The sequence below is a fragment of the Caloenas nicobarica genome, chromosome 2 (assembly GCF_036013445.1).
Source record: "Caloenas nicobarica isolate bCalNic1 chromosome 2, bCalNic1.hap1, whole genome shotgun sequence".
Lineage (NCBI taxonomy): Eukaryota > Metazoa > Chordata > Aves > Columbiformes > Columbidae > Caloenas > Caloenas nicobarica.
The window spans coordinates 136,548,008-136,566,946 of NC_088246.1; the positions used below are offsets into that span (position 1 = coordinate 136,548,008).

The 18,939-nt window shown below is 37.9% G+C and overlaps 1 protein-coding gene across 1 annotated transcript in view; it reads left to right on the top strand.

Annotated features, from left to right (window-relative positions):
* The window catches only part of RALYL (RALY RNA binding protein like), a 180,201-nt gene that overhangs the window by 95,735 nt on the left and 65,527 nt on the right, over positions 1 to 18,939 (top strand). The window contains exon 2 of the mRNA XM_065628790.1: positions 11,441 to 11,516. Coding sequence (XP_065484862.1) covers positions 11,441 to 11,516 — 76 coding nt within the window. The remainder of the gene's footprint in view (positions 1 to 11,440; positions 11,517 to 18,939) is intronic.

An 18,939-nucleotide genomic window follows, 5' to 3' on the forward strand; every position in this document is an offset into this window, starting at 1 on the left:
TTGATTCCTTTCTTACATGAGCACTACTTTTCCATTCTCACCAAATTGCTTGGAAAATAATTACAAATATTTTTAACTATGGAATTATAAAAGCTTATAAGATTGATAAGTAGTATCAGGCATTATGGGAAAGCATTGTAAAGTCGAGGTTACAGCAGAGTGAAAGTATGCACAACTAGCTGTAGTGTTGGGCCAATGTATATCAGACCAGCATAAATATCTCTGGCTTTACTTTCAAGCAAAAAATGTGTCATGGTGTTAACAGCGCTGTCTGATAAGGAGCTGAATATTAGGAAGCGAAAGATTAGGTGACTGCTGAAGCAATATTGTGTTGAACCACATTAAATTTTATTCAGAGGGATCATTCAGCCCAGTGGTTTTCTCTGACGAGTTGTGTTTGTTGCAATATGAGATTTTGGGATCTTCTTTTAGACTTAAAATGAATTAAAAATAACAGTACTCAGGCTTTAAAAAGTCTGCCTGCATCTTTCCTTGTGCTCCCTTCCTCATTTCAAATGACAGGCATGAGATTAGTGGTTTATGCAATATGTCCAGAAGATTAATGTTTCCAGGTGAGCTTAGAGAGCTCTTTCATTTGATCAGCCGCTGGAATTTCTCATTGCACTGGGAAAAAAAAAATGTAACAGCTCCAAAAGCCGCAGGTACTGAGGTTTAAGTCAGGCCTACAGCAACAGTCTTTCCTTAGCAATAATGACAGGCAACAATTCCAGATATGACATTTCTGAGACTAAGGAATGTTTTCTTTGCTGTATTAAAGCAATTGACTCCAGCATCCACTTCAACAGCAACAATTTCACTCCACAATCAGAAGTTCAATATCCCTCAGTGTTTCTTTGCAACCTTCTATTTTCAGAAACTGTGTGATAAAAATGAATTGGAAAACATAATAAAAATTTTTCCAGTTGAAAATACATGCTTCTGTTGTGAGTATTTTCACACACAAGTATACATGTACAAATATATGAGGGAAAACAAAAATGCAGGAACCTTGGGTAAGGGTTAGCAACCTGGGTGAAAATTATAATCTTGGGAGGCTGAGGTGGGGTTTTTGTCTATTTTAACTTCATGACCAAGTTGCAGAATAAACACTATGGCTTGAAATGAGACTTGATGCAAAAATAAGGGTTCTGGACTCCTTACAGTACTGTGATATAAGCCCAAAAAGCCTTCAAGGAAGAAAATGTCCAATGGTAGTTTATTCTCTTGTCTAGCTCTATGTATTTCTTATGCCAACTCTAGTAAAGATTAGTTTCTGAAGCTTTTTTACGAACATTTGTGCTGTGTGTTTATGTGTGGTTTGCTCAAAACAATCACATTCTGAAGAAATAAACTGGAAATCTCATGGTCCCATAAACTTCCGGGGGAAACAATGAAGTCAGAGTGAAGGAGTTTTTGGTTCCTATGGTATCTGAGACAAAATGACATATTTTCCTTGTGGGTAATAGAGATCCATTGTTTGTATGGCAAAGCTAATGTAAACAGAAAATATTGCTGGGAGACATAGAAGCATGTGGATCCAGATAATGTAAGAGGGCGGTGAATGGCCAATTCGAGAGCTTCACTAATACTGTGTATTAATAGGCATGGTAATCGATAGTTTTATATTTAAAAATTAAGCTGGAATATGTCATATGGCCTTTTTGGTAGTACCTTTGATATTCAGACTCAATGAGTTTCAAAATAATTATTTCCTAATATGATTTTTAGTAACCTATTCCAATGTTTCCTGTTATTGATTCACGATACATGCAAATTGATGTCATTAATAAGATGTAGTACAACTTAAACGTCTTGCGAGAGAACCTCTGAAGCAGCATATAAAGTATATCTGCGTGCAAGAGCAAATATAAATATACAGCAAATAAACAGTCCAATAAATCACAGAGAGAAGGATGATGTTTTATGTTTAGAGAAAGGGTTTCTGGCATGACTTCTGTGATTTTGGTTATTACGAATGGGTAGCATGAATAGTGGTTGAAAAAGGGTTTGAGAGGATGAAGGGTGGGGGGATTATAGGGCCAAAACAGAGGTCATTTCTTGTTGAGAAAAACATTTTTTTGTTAAAAAAAACACCAATGTGATACACTAGTAAAAATAAGAGTGATTGGACATTTATGCAGTTAGCAAGGTTATTTGAAGTTGTAGTGATTTCCAGTTCCACTTTAGTACCAGTTAGGTACTAAAAAATCAGTATAAGAGGAAAGGTGAAACATTATGCATTAAGACTCTAAAGTAATCCTAAACTACTTAGCATTTTAGGAGGAGAATCATGCTGAGATGATAAGAGAATGGAGGGAAAATAGTCATGTCTCTAACTAGTTTAAGGTTCTTGCATCTTCTTCCAAACCATCTGAGGCAGTTGAGGACATAAAACTACAATATATGAACCATCAGTCTGATGAAATATTGCATTTTCTTTATTCCTATCAACTATTTTTATATTTTCCTTGCAGAAATGCCAAAGAGATCTGAATAAAACAGCACCACATATCTTTCTTTTTGAAGCTTGACAGTGTTTCAAATTATTCTGTGTCCTGCTTTTGCAATAGGCTGCTATGTCTTTGTATTAATAGTTTGATTGTCAAACTGAGCCCACTGGGGAACTTCATGCACTGACAATGAAAGAGAGTTAGTATTAACACATGGCTAGAACCTAAACCTTGCTAATACAAAAATATTGTATTTGGCATATCATTTGTTTGTAAATCACCTCCACAAAAATGCTTCTTCCCATGTGCCAAATTTCAGTGGAATTATCTCCACTTCCACTATCATTTTTTCAACACAACCCTGACCTGTTAAGAAAAATGGTAGACTGTGGGTTAGTGAGTGTCACAGGGCATTTTCCTTTATATTACTGCCATATTGCTTTATAATACTAAAACTGTGATATTTAGGGGATATCTAAATAGGGATAGGGAATATTTAAATTTTTTGCATGAAAACATACAAGCTAATTCTGTGGATGTCCATCACATGTTTTACAATGATTGTGTTACAAAGACAAAACTTTTCAGAACCCTAATATGTGATATATTGGATAAAAAGAAAAAAATGTTTGCAATGAGAGTAGTGAGACACTGGACCGGGTTGCCCAGAGAAGTTGTGTATGCTCCATCATTGGAAATCTTCACAGTCAGCTTGGACGGGACTTGGAGCAACCCAACCTAGTGAAAGATGTTCCTGCCCATGGCAAGTGGATTGGACTACATGATGTTTCCAACCCAAACTGTTCTATGAGACTATAATTTGGGATGCAAATTTTCATAAAGTTGGCCTTGAAAAATTACTGTATTTTAAGGAAAATGCTACAAGACTTGTGCTATGCAGTTCTGAAGTGTATTTGGAGCTTGAAAATAATGACCTCTATAGGTCCTCTAGTCCAGATAAACCTGGAACATGAAGATCATGGGCAGAAAGAGGGTATACAGAGAGGAGAATTAACTGCTAGAAGTAGTTGAAAGTAGCTGTTTGGGGCAAGAGGCTTGTTGAAGTGAAGTGGGGCAAAGATGAAAGCTTAGATCACTGTGAAGAACAGTGAATAATAGAGGAAGGATTTCAGGACAAAGAATGAGGATAAAGTCAGATGTGTTTTGGAGAGGAATGGTAGTGGAAAGTGGTGGGAGTGAACTTGGGGCTGCAGAGGTCCATTCCTGTCTGCCTCGCCAGCCTTCTGTGATCTGTGGACATCATTGTTCAAGACACTGAAATCCACAGCGTGATTCCTCTCTGATCTGTTGTCAGCCTGGATGAAAGTGTCTACCCTGTGGGAATACCCTCGAGGTCAGACCTACCTTTGAAGGTTTTGACAGCAAAGTTTAGGGTATCAAAAATGTACCTACCTACCCCTCAGTGATGACCATTATGCCAACAAACCCCAGGGGCAGAAACAGATATAATAGCCAGCTTTCTGAGAGACCTAACAGCACCTTGGATGCGCCCATCCACGTCCTCTGCCCCACACTATCTCCTTCTGCCTCTGCCCCATGGCCCTGGGGCTGCTGGTCCCTCCTCCCCAAACCAGGACAGACCCCAGGGCTGCTGCAATGTGTAGAATGAGCTGTGGGTTAGAAGGCATTTTTGTGGAGGCTATTCTGCTCATGTCACCCACAAAGCCTTGGGAACGTTGACTTTTCAAAATGATGAGGAAATGCATTTCAAATATAAGCAAATTTTGTCGGAATGTCCGAAAAACTTGGTTAACAAATGCAGACAAAAGAATGTTGGTAAATTTTGGCAAAATATTGTTATTGTGGGATTTTTTAGGAAAAATGCTTTTTGTTCATGTTTGCATTAATAAAGTTGACCATTTTCAGGAAGAATAGTGAGAAAGACAAAGGGATTGGGGCAATGGGGATAGTGAACTCTTTTGTACATTACAGATTTCAAATGTCATGAAAAACTATTGCTTGGAGCAGGAAGCTAACATTAGTAAAGAGTGTTAGATAAAAGGCTGTAGGGCAGAGAAAGTAGCCAAATATTAGAAGAAAGAAAAAAAATGTATTTTGAGGAAGAGTTGAAAATTACTGAGGTTCAGGGCATGTTCCCTAGAATAAACCATATTGAAATCTGAAAGAGGTAGATGAGATCTTTCATACAGTATCCCTACTATATTGTTTAATATTGCTGCTTGAGGCTAATTGCAATGCTTAGAAACTCAGACATCTAGTCAACATTAAGCTTTGTCTGAGTCTCATAGTAATAACTATATTTTGTTACTAAAGTAAAACAGCAGAGAGTTTTTTGGCTGCTGCCCTGTAATGACTGTGCTTGATCTGAAAGAAGACAGTTGCTCTATTTTCTTTTTGTAAACAGCATCTTCATTGTGATCAAGAGAAGGCAAAGAAAGAAAGGTGCTCCCTGCACACCCCAGTGTCTGAAAAAAGCTGTAACTCAAGGTCCAGTTCTGTTTCCGATTAATAGCATCAATAAGAAAGTAGAGTGTGAGCAGGGATTTGGATCATATGAGAGTCCCTGCTTGAAATTTTTTGGACTGGCTAAATTTATGGTAAAACAGTTGCCTCATTTTCCTGAAGGTAGCAGAAAGTACCTGAGGTACTTTTCCATTGGTTTCCTATATTCTCATGGCAAGGCTAATGTTCTGCATGTACTTGTCAGGTAGAAACCTTGTTCTCTGGGTGGGAAACAGGGCAGTTGAAAATTCAATTAAATTAAAAGGATATTTTTACAGGAAGAGTATACTTGCCTGCATCTATAGTTTGGCTCTGGTGGGGTAGAGTGCTCATTTGACAGCCAACTTCATGGCTGCCATGGCACAAAACAAACTAGGGGTTTCCACAGTCAACACCCAAACTCTCACAGTTGGTCTGCAGATAAGTGTCCGTGGCCACAGAGTACCATGTAGCTGAGTCTGAAACTCTTCCATGGGCAAAAAACCAGTGGATTTTCCCACAGAAGAACCCACAAGTTCAGTGCTGAGGGGGAGGAATGGGGAGGATTGCCACCAACAGGGCTTCCTTCCCATAGGAGTCACTTCACAAGGCATGTCCTTTTCTCCATAGCGTCCCTTCTCCTCCAGCCCAGTTACTCCAGCTGCCCCCCAGTGTGATCTACAGGGATTCAAGTGCCAGCAGAGAAGCAGTTCGGGAGGTATCAGCCACAGCCTCTGCAATCTCAGCAGAATCCATGGGCAGTCTTCAAGAGGACACAAGATCAGCATTCTCACCTTCCCCAGGCAGGATGGGCAGGCCATGCACCACTGCTGGTCATGCACCCGAAGGGGCCAGGAAGGTCTGCCCGGTGACTGTGCTGTTGCTTCGGGTGGGAGGTGCAGGGATGGCAGCAAGCAGACCAAAACCAAGGCAGACCAGTGCTCCATGTCAGCTGTGAAGCACATTGGCATCTGTTCGGCAACCAAGGGAGAGACCTCTGTCCCCAGGACCCTGCAGGAATCATTTCTGATGGGTATATAGACAGGACAGGATTTCTGCTTTTAGCTGGCATCTGTCCTCACACCAACCCAGTTCCCTGGGGAACAGAAAGAGACTTTCCAGGAAGACAATGCCTGGTACTTCTGTTACTGAATCATGTTAAGAATGATAGCTTATATAATCCTATAGCCTCATTTCATTTTAGCAGTATTTAATGAAAGAAGAGATGGTTGAACAAAGCAATCTCATATACTATTCAACAAGCAGCTCTTCCTGTATGAAGCATTAACAATAGCTGTCACCTTTCTAAAAAAAAAAAAGTCTGCTAATTATTTTAATACTAAGAGAAAATCCAAATGCAGCTGAGAGGCCCACAAGCAAATTATTTTTAATACCATTATGGAAAAGGAAATATGTGACCCAGACCTTCATTTAATATTTTACTAGCTTTGAAAGTTAATTTGAGCTTGTGTTAAATTTTCTAGGAACTATCTTCTTTCTAGCAGCTTAATTTGGGCACAGAATTGAACAGAACTGAGAACTGTCCTTTCCTCTCTGTATTTTTTCACATTTCAGTGCTAGAGATCAGGGAAAGGGAGGAGACGACATGTAATTAATGCAACATATAAAGAGAAAAGGAAGTCTATGATGTAAAAAGTGTCATATGACTTCATTAAAATTCCTTTAGTATGCAGCAAGGAGATTTATAGGACTGGTAGATGGAAAAGTATAAAAGAAAGACATTAGCTTTAGCTTTGCTGGTGTTCATTTATGCTATAAATCACATGACTGGAGGCTTTCTCTAAATTGCATCTATCTCTTGGCCTTCCTCCTCTGCCCCATCTACTTTGGGTCATCTGAAAAAGGAGAAAATGCTTCCTGATCTCCCTGTATCTGTTTCTCTGTCTGGATATAAATTATATGTTCATTGTGTGAATCCTTTCTCTGTACATTAATTTTAATGACTATTTCTTCTATTAAAGGTTAGTCTAAAGCAGATCTGGTCTGGAAGTACACAATTATAACCTTTTTCATCCAAAATTTTAAGTCAAGCAACTGTGGGATTTTTCAAGGAATCTCTCAGCTTCTGCAACCATTCACAAGAATGGATGGAAGATCATCTGACAAAATATGTCTTAGAAAATTAGCTGTTGAGCTACAGAGGCCCTTAAGAGTTTTCTTAGCTCTGGGTTGTGGTTCCCAGTCTTTCTCACATGGAGCCCACGCTCAGAGGCCATGTCAGTAGTGCTTAATTATGGGTGCTTGGAACCTTTGTCTTTCAGTAGGTCTTACACTGCAAAGCAGGGTGGCCACAATGAAAATGTCAATTCAGGATGGTCCCTAGCTCATGTCAGTTTTATACTTATGTCTAGAAATTGTATGAGAGAGTACTTGTTAACTGAAGCTAAAAGTCATGCCAAGAACCACTCTAACAATTTAATCCAAGAGATAACTGAGTGTTAGTGTCTGGGAAGGGCACTATTTAATTTTACAGTGTAGATGTAGCCTGAGACATAAGTCCTGGATTTGCAGCAGAAAACCTCAAAGTCTGAATTTACATGGGTTGAGCTAGTGCCCGTTAAATCTTCTGGTTATGGCATTTGTTTTTGTGAATCAAAATGGTTGATTGGTTTTGATTTTGTTGGGGTTTTTTTCAAGAAAACATTTTAGAGAATCTGAAGGGCAGGTATACTGAGAAGTACTGAAATACTTCTAGGGTATGAACACTCTTTAGGTATCACTGCTAATAACTTGCAAAGGTTGCTTGAAGACAACTGTTGTCTTCAGGATCAGATTCTCAGATTGCTTTGGCAGAAAAAGTCTGAGCAAAGCCTCAAGGCTAGATGATACTGCCTCTCCAAAAATGAGACATTCGTGCACCACAATCTCCTTGGTCGTTACTATACAGCCTAGAGCAGGTAGGCAGCAGTGGTCGGAAACAGTGATAGCAGAAAGGTAGATCATACTGTGTTGAATTGCTTTCATACAAATTTATGTAGCCCCTGAATACAATCATGGCTCTCGCTAAATGGTTTGCATATTCTTTTTTTTTTTCTCATTAATTGTTATGCACTTTTCAGTATAATTAGAAATAAAAATACCACGTTCAAAATTAGATATATTCCAGTAATGATACACAACCTTAAATGAAATCTAGGTCTTATGCATTAACTAACCTTTGCTGTGCTAACAGGAATAGATGGCACTGAAGTTGCATTTCTTTTAAGTAAGTAATCTCATTTGATTCTGAAAGCACAGAGAGAGCAGGCTGCTGCATTACAATATGCTGTTGTCTGTACAGTCATTTTCCTACGCATAGTCATTCTTTAAGATGTTGAACTTCAGTATTGAATTTATCTTAATGTTGATGTCTAATTGAACGTTTATAGTTTATGATCAGCAAAAATAATGTGAGAGTCCCTTGGATGCTCCATTCCCACATAGAAGCAATGTGAATGTCTGTCCTTTGTCAAGTTGCCTGGTTTATATTAATGTACAAGTGCAGTAGCTAATTTTACAGAATAAGGAGTGATACCTCTCCGCATCCCTTGGGGTGGAATCATTAGTGCAGGTAAATTTCTGTGCTGCAGACAACAAATTTATTTGACACACAGTTTATGACCCAGTAGATGTAAATGTCTGCTGTGAAGCTAATGATGGATGAAGCAAGAGAACAAGTTATCTCACAAGATTTCCAGTTGGGCTAGAAATAATCTATCCTGTGAAATGTTGACAAGTTCACTTCTAATCTTAGTTAGAAAATTGAGGTTGGGGTAGATAGTGTTGAAAAATAATGGGGTGAAAATCTGTTCTGACTTTTCAAATAATTTCCTACATCCATTCTTAACTTACTACAAGGTGCTTAGGGAGTTGCAGAGTTATTCAATCACTTTCATATTAACAGAAAAAACCCATGTGCACAGCTTTTCTATTAACTATTTCCTGTGTTAAAGAGAAATTCTGGCCATTACTGTCCATATAACATAGTTCACTGTTTTCTGCTAGTACATTTAGAGATTTATTTAAGTGCAAAGAACTCTTAACTGATTCTAAACAGCTTTACAGCCATGTTTTCTTACAGCGTTACCTTTCTGACAGTATTTGATTAAAATAAAGGGAACAAACAGCCCTTGATCTTCTACGCTACTCATCTTTGTTAAAAGTGGGCACTGTAGAGCTGCAAATATAGATCTACAAGAATAACCATCAAGATAGCATTGATCTGTCTCAGAAGGATGTGAAGAAGTTTTTAAAGTCCTTTGATTTTCATATGCCTGAGAATAGTGACCTGGGCTGTAGCTCTGAAAGAGAAGCACATGAGAGACATGAGAAATATGTGAAGATAAATCCCACAGCCTCAGGTATTTCCCAAGAACAGATTATAATTCTATTTTTTTTCCTAAAATATGACCTAGTTGTAGTAGAAGATGATGAAAGTCAATACAGTCAATGACCTTAAGGCTGACATATTAAAATAGCGTGGAAAGGTCTAATTATCATAAAGGTCACAGGATAAAAATTTTATTCCAATTCTGTTATTTCCAGGAGCCAATGGAAATGCAGCACAACTATCAAAATTCTTTAGTGGTTTTCAGATATGCTTGACGTTTACTTTGTTGGGTCAACATTAGTAGAATTTATATTTCTTTAAATAAGGGAATCGTAGCTGAATTTTAACAACCATGGAAGAGGAAGATTAATATTTTTTTAATAAAGCACTTGCTTAAAATTAAGGTTAAGAAAGCACTTCAAGGAGGTATGAAAACCACCTGTAGTATTCACCCAACTTCAAAGAGATAAATAAAGCAAGAAAATTAATATTTTATGGAAAACTATGATTTAAGAATAATACTGCTCCTACAAAAGGAACTACAATCGGATTGAATTCCAAAATGCCTTATATGGAGAAAATTTTACTGAAAAGTATATTTTATATGAAATAATTCTACACAAAACTTTTCATTTCAGGACATTTTGTAATTTAAAATAAATGTTGTTTTAGCTAAAAATATAAAATTTACATGGAAAGTATGTTTAAAATTCTTTTAAATGTTTGTAGCATGAAATTTCCAATGGAAAAATCTTTTCTGTCAGAAAACCTGAGTGATAAAGATTTTCAGTGTTTCTGATTGTTTAAAAAAAAGTCAGATGAATTATTCTTTTCCACTTTGTGTGAAATAGCAGTCAGTAAGTCTTAGGCTTTACTGTAGCTTTTGATGTCAAGAATAGCTAAAATAAAAACATCTGGGCTTTTAGCATCAGTACACTGGGCTTTCTCAATTTACACCTCAGCTTCCTATTTCTGTTTCCTCCACTACAATCAATTTCAGGTTAAACATAGACTTTACCAAGAACATTTGCTTCCTTGAAAGTGTTGATCACCAGGTGATTCCAAGGCATATGGGATACATTGGTCTGTCACAGCAATTTTACACCGAAATAACTCTGATGATTTTGTTGAATATTACTCTTTCTTATATTAGTGAAACTGAGGAAAGATTTAGCTGTAGCATCACTCAGATGGCAGGGAATTGGTTTCCTAATCAGAAGTTGTTGTAATGTCGATTTTGCAACATTCAGTCAGAGGGAGGCAGCTTTTTAATATAGGTTTTTGTTTATAAAGGCAGCTTTCTAAGCTCAAGCAAGGTATTCTCCACAGAAGGGTCCGTGCTTCTTTCTCCATGGGTACCTGTTACAAGCAAGCAAAATGGTGGACTTGTAGTTCCTGGTGTGTGTTTGAGTAGCATTTGAAAGAATAATCTGAGAAACAGCATGACTAATGCCTGTTTAAGATTTGCATCTTTTTTAAGTAACAAGGGTAAATACACAGGCATAATGTAAGTGGACTTTTCAAAAGTGTGCGCAAGATTTCTGGTGTTGTTGAGAATTATAATTACCTGCCTAAGTTAAAGCATGTGCAAAAAGATATTTTCTCTTTCTCCGTACAATTTTTAAAGCCAGAGTGTTTCTACAGTCAGAACAAAACAAAACAAAAACAAGAAAACAAACAAACAAAAAAAAAAAAGGCAAAGAAAAATATTTATTTGGGGTAGGAAATAGATACTCTCTTATTTGCTTTTGAAAAGTCTCTTTTTGAGTGGTCAGTGAAGTGGCAGTTAAAGATTAGTGTGCATTTCTCTAGATACTAAATGGAAATTCTTCAGAAGCACTGTAGCCCTCTACAACGAGTTTGACTTGAGTTCATAGTTACTATTCAAGTCTCCATCTGTAAAAGAAATACATTGTTGGCTTCAACTTCATAAGTGGAAATTCAGGTATGGTTAAAAATTTCATTTCTCTCTCTTACAAATAAATGACATTTTGCCTAATACCTTCATGCATCACAGTAAGAATTTTTAGGAAAGTTTTATAGCATCAATTCAGAAGTGGTAAAAACTAGGTAGGTGGTTTAGGTGTGCTGTCCATTTTCACTGCCTTTTATTCATTTTCAGTGTCTTGAAGGTGCTTTGTAAACTCACTCTAACTTCCAGAGGTTTTGCTTAATAATATAAAATGTTTGCTTACAGATATCAACATGGCAGGAGAACCAAAACCATACAGACCAAAACCTGGCAACAAGCGGCCACTTTCAGCACTTTACAGGTGAGATTTCATCTGAACTTCTAGAATTCATTTTTTATTAGAAAAATGATGGTAACAGGAAATGTATCTACCAATGTCACTGTGTAGCACATGAATGAGACAAAGGAATTTTCTTCCATTCACTCTTTAATGTTCCTATGAAAGATAATCAAGTTCCTGTACGCACCGAAAGGTTTGGAATATGAGTAAAAGACCCAGGAGTGTAGTGTCCGACATTATGCCTATCTGCTGACTGATTCCAGGGCCAAATGTACTAACTTCCAGAGGTAAAGACTGTCTGTATGAAGCCTTTCTTAAAAAACTAACTTACGCCAACCAGGAGTAAGCCCAGCCAAAAAAATTCCTAACTGATACTTAGATGCAATGATCACAATATGCACATAATGCCCCTCTTTTAATTGGAAACAAACACCAGAACTTCTGTTTGCTGTAAAAAAATAAATTACTTTGGATATTTAAATGATAATACAGGCATTCAGAAGAATAGATAAAACTAAATTGGTTGGACCAGAATTGTATTTCTTTGTGAAAATACCTTATGCTTTATTAAGGCCAAAAATCTGGTCTATGCCTTCTCAGTATTCACACTATGGGTGTTATTTGCCAATACAAGAACAATCCAAAGGAAGAGGCTGCAGCTTGAAACAATAAGAAGTATTACATACTCTTGCTGTACTAAAAAGCTATTTGAAAAGATGTTTGACAATGACACTCATTTAGGATGAAGTAGCAGTATGCAATTGTCTTGCACAGGTTTTGTTCCAGGGATGTTAAAGCCACTGAGGTTGTGCTTGGTGAACATTAAGTGCTGTAAGACCCCACCCAAGTGCTCAGTCTGGAATTTGAATTCTAAATTTAAATATATGTTGCATTAGAAATGTGTTTATTTCTTTGTTTATGCACTGATAATTTAATTTTCCTTCCATGCCTCCTTTTTTCTCTTTCTGAAGTGAAAATGGAAGTGCAGGAGAAGAGAAGCAGACTTTAGTCCCATATAAAAGTGTGATGTTTAACAAAATTATAATGAAGTACACAATTAGATCTAAAATGTCATTTACTAAACCAACTGACAAAAAGACTGGTATGGTGATTTGTGAAGTGTTTACTAATGTCTTCATGTCTAGTACCACCATCAGTAATTTTTTTTGTTTTTTGTTTTTTTTTTTTTAATTGAGTGCTATTTCAATTCTTAATCCATATGCTTTATTGCTTGGTTGTGGCCTTTTTCTTGTGAGTTTTTAATTTGCAGGGTTCAGTGAAATAACGAATACTTTTGAAGCAACAGAACTGGTTTTTCATTAATGTGTGTGTCAAGGGTGAGAACCAGCTGCTAACAAGACTAGACTTCTCCTCAGGTGTTCAGATAGTGTCTTTCTGCTATTCCCATGTGCCTTTTCACACAGCTTGTACAAACCTGAAGAAACCTCCACCTGTTTTTCAACATCAATGAAGCTTAGTGAAGCATTACAGATTGTTAGGAGGACTGACAGGCAAACATGCACACATGTATTTCTGCTCAATAAACCTCAATTCTCATAAAAGTAATACAGAATTTATGCTCCAGATCCACAAAAGGAGTTAAGGCTGATTTTTACTGTGCCTGAAACGCAGATAGACTTGCTCTGAGAACAGCCGCTCAGACGTGAAATCAGAGACACTTGAGCAGGACATTTTTAAGCCTGGTCTGGTCTGAAAGTTTCAGACGGAAATTCAAGGGTGGGGTCCCAGTACGAGACAACCAGAAGTATATTAGATCTGAGTGTACATGCTACATGATATTAATGTGAAGTTTTATCATATAGCTGCCCTCAGCTGAAGTGATAGAAATATTATTTTTGAAGCAGAAACCACCTGTTTTATAATTGCTCTCAACTGCCTGGTAACCATGGTTTACTGTGTCCCTGTGTCAGTACTTTAAAAGATTTTTGAAAATGTTCTGTGGTTTCTGACATTTATATGCACTTCCACCTCTGAGCTTTTGAATGGTTTCTCATAAATACTTGTTCTGTACACAAGACAGGATAAGAGAGAGACTTGTGGAAAGTTCTGAGGGAACTTTAAATAGAAAAGAAAAAAAAATCTTAGGTTGTGTCCTTTCATGGATCTAGTACAGACTATTTATCCAGAAGATTATGAGAGGCTTTTTTGAGCAACTAACAGGTGTCTTCATCTGATGGTAATGGAGAACTTCCATTATCTCAGTATCTGTTAGCATAATAACATGTGAGGGCATCAGTAGCTTACAAAGTTCTTGACAAGCTGAGAACATTTACTTATTTCAAAACATTGTACTGGGTCTGGCTGGGATGGAGTTATCTTTTTTCATAGGATCCCATATGGTGCTGTGTTTTGGATTTGTTACTAAAACACACCAATGTTTAGGCTGTTGCTGAACAGTGTTTACACAGCCTCAAGGCTTTCTTGTTTTTCCTGTTCTGCCTTCCCAATGAATAGGCTGGAGGTGGGCAATACCTGTGGAAGAAATACAGCTGAGACACCTGACCCAAGCTGGCTAAAGGGATATTCTATATCATATAACATCATGCTGAGAAAAAATCTCGGGAGGTTTTTCCTTCCAAAGTAGCTGTTGCTTGGAGACTGCCTGGGCTGCTTGTGGGAGGTAGAAAGTAATTGCCTTTGCATCACTTGCTTTTTTCCTTCCTTCCTTCCCTTATTACATACCCATAAGGCTTTTTCACTTTTACTCTTCCTATTCTCTCCTTCATCCTCATGGGGGACAATGATAGGGGAGTGAGATGGTGACTGTGTGGGTGCTTACCTGCTGGCCAGGGTCAGCCTACAATTAACTGGGAAGTGGTTACTTTAGGTTTGATTTTGACTAAGAGATGCATTCGTTAAAAATTTAGTTACCACAAAATATTCACGGTGAAAAGGGAGGGCTGAGATCAGCAGAAATATGATAATGGTTTCAGAGAGGACAGACTTTAATGAGCTCAGAGAACTGGTAAGTAGGATATATTAGAAAGAAATTTTAGGGACAAAAGGAGTGCAGAAAATCTTGCATTGACTGTGCTTTAGGTGGAACAGAATATTCTCACCAAGCAGGAGTAGAATAATATGGCAGCATCAAGTTTCTTTGACATCCTGAAAAGTGAAGAGGAATTGTACAATATATGGAACCAAAACCCTGTCACTCGGAGTAGAAAAGAACAGCAGAGTCATCTAACAGGATGCCAGACAGGCTAAGCCACATAACAGTATCAAAAGGCAACAAAAGGATTATGAGTAGAGGAACTTCCTCTGCTTTTTTATAGTGCCATTACTTAGCGGGAAAGGAGACCAGATGGTGGATGATACAGAAAAGGCTGCTTTTGCTTTAGCAAAAGAGGTTAGTTGACCAGCTGTTTAAGAAAATCAATTTTAACCAAAGGGTATGGAATAAAAGTATTGGCTAACCAGTATCGGAATAAGTGAATTCAATGGAAATGGAATGATGAGATTCACCCTAGAGTGTTTAAAGGACTAACTGAATCTGTGTGTGGACTATTAGTGATTGTTTTCAAAAACTTATGGAGGATACATAAGGCAGAAAACCAGTGGGTATGGGCAGGCATTATACCTATTTTTAAGAAGAGCAGGACCCAGAAAATTATCAGGTCAGTCCAGCTTTTAGTCCCAGAAATATACTAGAACAAATTATTAAATAATCTACTTATCAACACCTAGAGGATAATGAGATAGTAAAAAAATTCCATCATAGAATTGTCAGGAGCAAGTTATGTTGAAGCAATATAATTTCCTTCTCTGGCAAGAAAGCTGATTTAGTGGATAAAGAGGTAACAGTAGATGTGCTAGATGGTCATTTAAACAAGCTTTGACACTTACACATGTGGTGTTTTCATAAGCATCATAATATTAAGGGTAACACCTATTGTTTGTTCAGTCTCCTTTGTTACAGATTTTTAGATTATTTTTGGATATTTGAGACACATTTAAGAACAGTTTTAAGGTAAGCAAGCAGGAGTGCTGCTCAGGGTTGCATGACTTTATTTATTGTGAAGTATTTGAGGTTTCAAACTTGTTCAAAGTACTCTGCATCTCTGAAGAGAAACCTGCATCACATTTATAGCCGGATATGCACGAGTAATTAGTACAGAGCAACCAATGTCCTATGACATGTTATACCCACATAATTTGCTTGTGCATCAAAGTTATTAGATCCACTTTTGCCTGGAATGATATAAGAATACTTGGTCAGTTGAGGATCTACAGTCTTTTTTTATCCTTTATAGTTTTATAATCTTCATGAAAATGATCTCATTTAATCTCACCTATGTGAAATCGAGCGTAAGCCTAAATGTAAGACGTCACCTTTTTTTTTCAACTATAAGAATAACTAGATGCAAGACAGATAAGTGTATATTGTTTCTTCTTCAATTTATGTATGAAGTTATCTATATATCCAGTCTCTCCTTTGTTCTCCAGTTTATTATTCCACTTCCTTTCACATCTGTTTGATGCTAGCATTCCTGGTACAGTTCACAGAAAAAAAAAGGCTGTAGTTAAAAGCGATACAGAGAATTTAAAAGACATCATGGACCTAGTGAAGTCAGCAAAAATTTTTGCCATTCACTGGACTAGAATTTACTTCGACTTCTCCTTCTCTCTTAAATGTAGTTTAATACCCTAATTCCTACTAGCTGAAGATCCCATTGATCATAACTCTTGATTGCTGGAGAGTAGACTTGCCCTGCTTGGAATAATCCCGTGGGACACTGTCCCAGAGAGAAGAGGGGCCAGGAGAACTGGCTGATTTGCAAGGATTGCCTTCTTCAAGTTCAAGAACAGCTCATCCTGATGAACAAGAAATCAAGCAAAGGTAGCAGGTGGCCTGCACAGGTGAGCAAGGAGCTCCTGAAAAAAAAAAAACACAAAAAAGAGGCATAAAAAGGTGGAAGTAGCAACAGGTGCCCTGGGAGGTGTACAGAGACACTGTCTAGGTGTGCAGGGACAGAGTTAGAGAGCTGTGGCACTGGGTCAATGTCATGACGAGACCATTCAATCCATAATAAAATAACTTCCATTTTGGATTAGGCCTAAAATATATTTGAATAACAGAAGGATTTAGGCTTTGCTTCAGAAAGCTGCTAAACACATTATTAACTATGAGTATGCTCATTGAACAAATACAGATATGCTTAGGGTAGCACTGAGGAATCATCTGAAATCTACCACAACCATTAGATCCAGCAGCCTTCCTCCTGATTTGCATTGTTCAGTATGTGAGGGGGGACCTAAATCCCAGAAAGTTCAAAATTGCTGTGAATTTCCTTTTTTTAGTATAGTACTTCTGCAGAAAATGAAGCGCTTTACAAAGCTGCATCTTAAAATTATTTTACATCTTGTTATTTGGGTCTAGCCTCAAGCAGGAGTTAACTTTACTGGCTAATGTGCATATCTTTGAAATACAAAGTGAAGATTAAAGGTGCTGACACAAATATGTTAGAGCAATCTTTGGGAGCACTGTTGTGGTAAAATAAAGGGTCACACTTTGTCTTTTTCATTTAGTCATGTTTTGATCAGTATTTCACTAAAGAAGTTCTGTGCCAGCATATGAAACTCCATTTACTGTTTTTTCCTCTGGGTTTGTGCCCCAAGTAGAATCAACTGCAAATACTCTGATGGATCAGCATTCTCTAGCAGTACTGAAGATGGGGGGATTTGAGAATGGGGAGGCACTCATTTTTGAGTGTCTTGAAATAATGAAAAGACTGTGGTATGCACTAGCAGAATGGTGGAATTATTAGTGGCATGAAAACGAGCATGGCTTCTACAGGCTCCGCTGTGTGAGGTGCTTGGGGGGGACCTGCTGGAGACCACATGGGCCATGGGGAGCCAAAACCAGTGCAGTGATAGTGGTACAAATGGGAGGGAGTTGGGACCAAACTGTCCCAGATCACATCCGAGTCTGCTTTCTGAGAAAAGTAATTTGTTTGCCAAAGGTGAACTCCCCAGACGTGAACTAATATTATAATTGTATAACGTAGGAAAGCAGGGGGCTAGAGTTTGGAAGTAAACTTGGAGGGCAAGTTATTCAGCACCAACAAGGTATCTAATCACTCACTTTTCTCTACAGAATTTAAGATTGTAGTTGACCTATAAACATTTCCAAGACTGATTTAGATAAGACTAACCTTCCCCATGTGGATTATTTTCACCCTTGCCAAACTCCAAGCTTCCTCACAAGGCCACAATAAGGAAAACTGGCTTGCCCCAGTGCCACATCTTGAAGGCCCAGTGGGGAGTTCTTCAAGCCCCGTTCCTCCCAGTGTTCCCATTGCTGGCTGGGCATGAAGCCACCCAGCCTGGGATCCATCAAGCTGAGGCAGGTTCTGGCATGAGACAATTAACGGGATGGATTTAGTGGATGGATTAACAAGTGAAATAGTTTCTTGCCAGGTTGCCTCAGCTGACCAGTTCTCTGCCCAGTAGTGGTTGAGTTCCTGCAGCACGACCGGTCTGCAGCAATGGTGGCCCTGCCAAAGGTGTCCCTTGAGGGCAAGTTCTTTCCAAGCCACTCTCTGAAGCTTCAGGCTAATGTTTCAGCGCTCCCTCAATGGTATTAGATACTGCAGTCATTTCCCATTCCCAAACACTTCTTGTAACGCAATTGAAATGTATATTCAGCATGCTTAATTTAACATGCTACTAATTAGCCGTATTAAGCAGCCTTTACTATTTCATGAGTCCCATGGCCTCTGGAGGAAATTGTTCTATTTAAACACCTAATATTGATATACTAGAAAAATATGCTTTTTTATTTACAGGGTATGATTATGTTTTTATATAAAAGTTTTATTTTTCTTTGACAAAAATACCTTATCACTTTCTTCAGTACATTTTACTTCTATAATCTCCATCACTAAACTGATCGGATTATGTTACGCATCTTGCATTTCCTTTGGTTTTGAAGTTTTATTTTGTAGCAGAGGCTTAAAGAATTGCTTACAGACTTTCTCTACTTGCTTTCTGCTTCTCAGATTTATTTTATGACATCATTAATAGAGTTTGGTGTGGTTTCATTTTTCTCTCAGTCCTTAGAGCAATCCATTATTTTTTCTGAGCACTCCTGGGCACCCTTCATTTCAGGAGAAAGCGTGAAAGGCACAGTGATGGGCAGCATGATCACTTCTTCCAGGGTAGAACACTTCTTGAGATCATTCCTCCCATTTGAAAGCATAACATAAACTCCATGCATTCTGTGCCAAAAAAAGCATTACTATTCTATTTGAATACTGCAGTATTTTGCATAATTGCTGCTGTAGTGTGCCCATTGGCAGTGTATTAGCAATATGCTTTGACCTACTGGCATATAATAAAAATAACTGCAGGTATAAGGATCTTTCCTGATTGAATACTGTCCTAGATTTCAAAAAAGTTTCTTCTTTATTCCTTCTTTTTC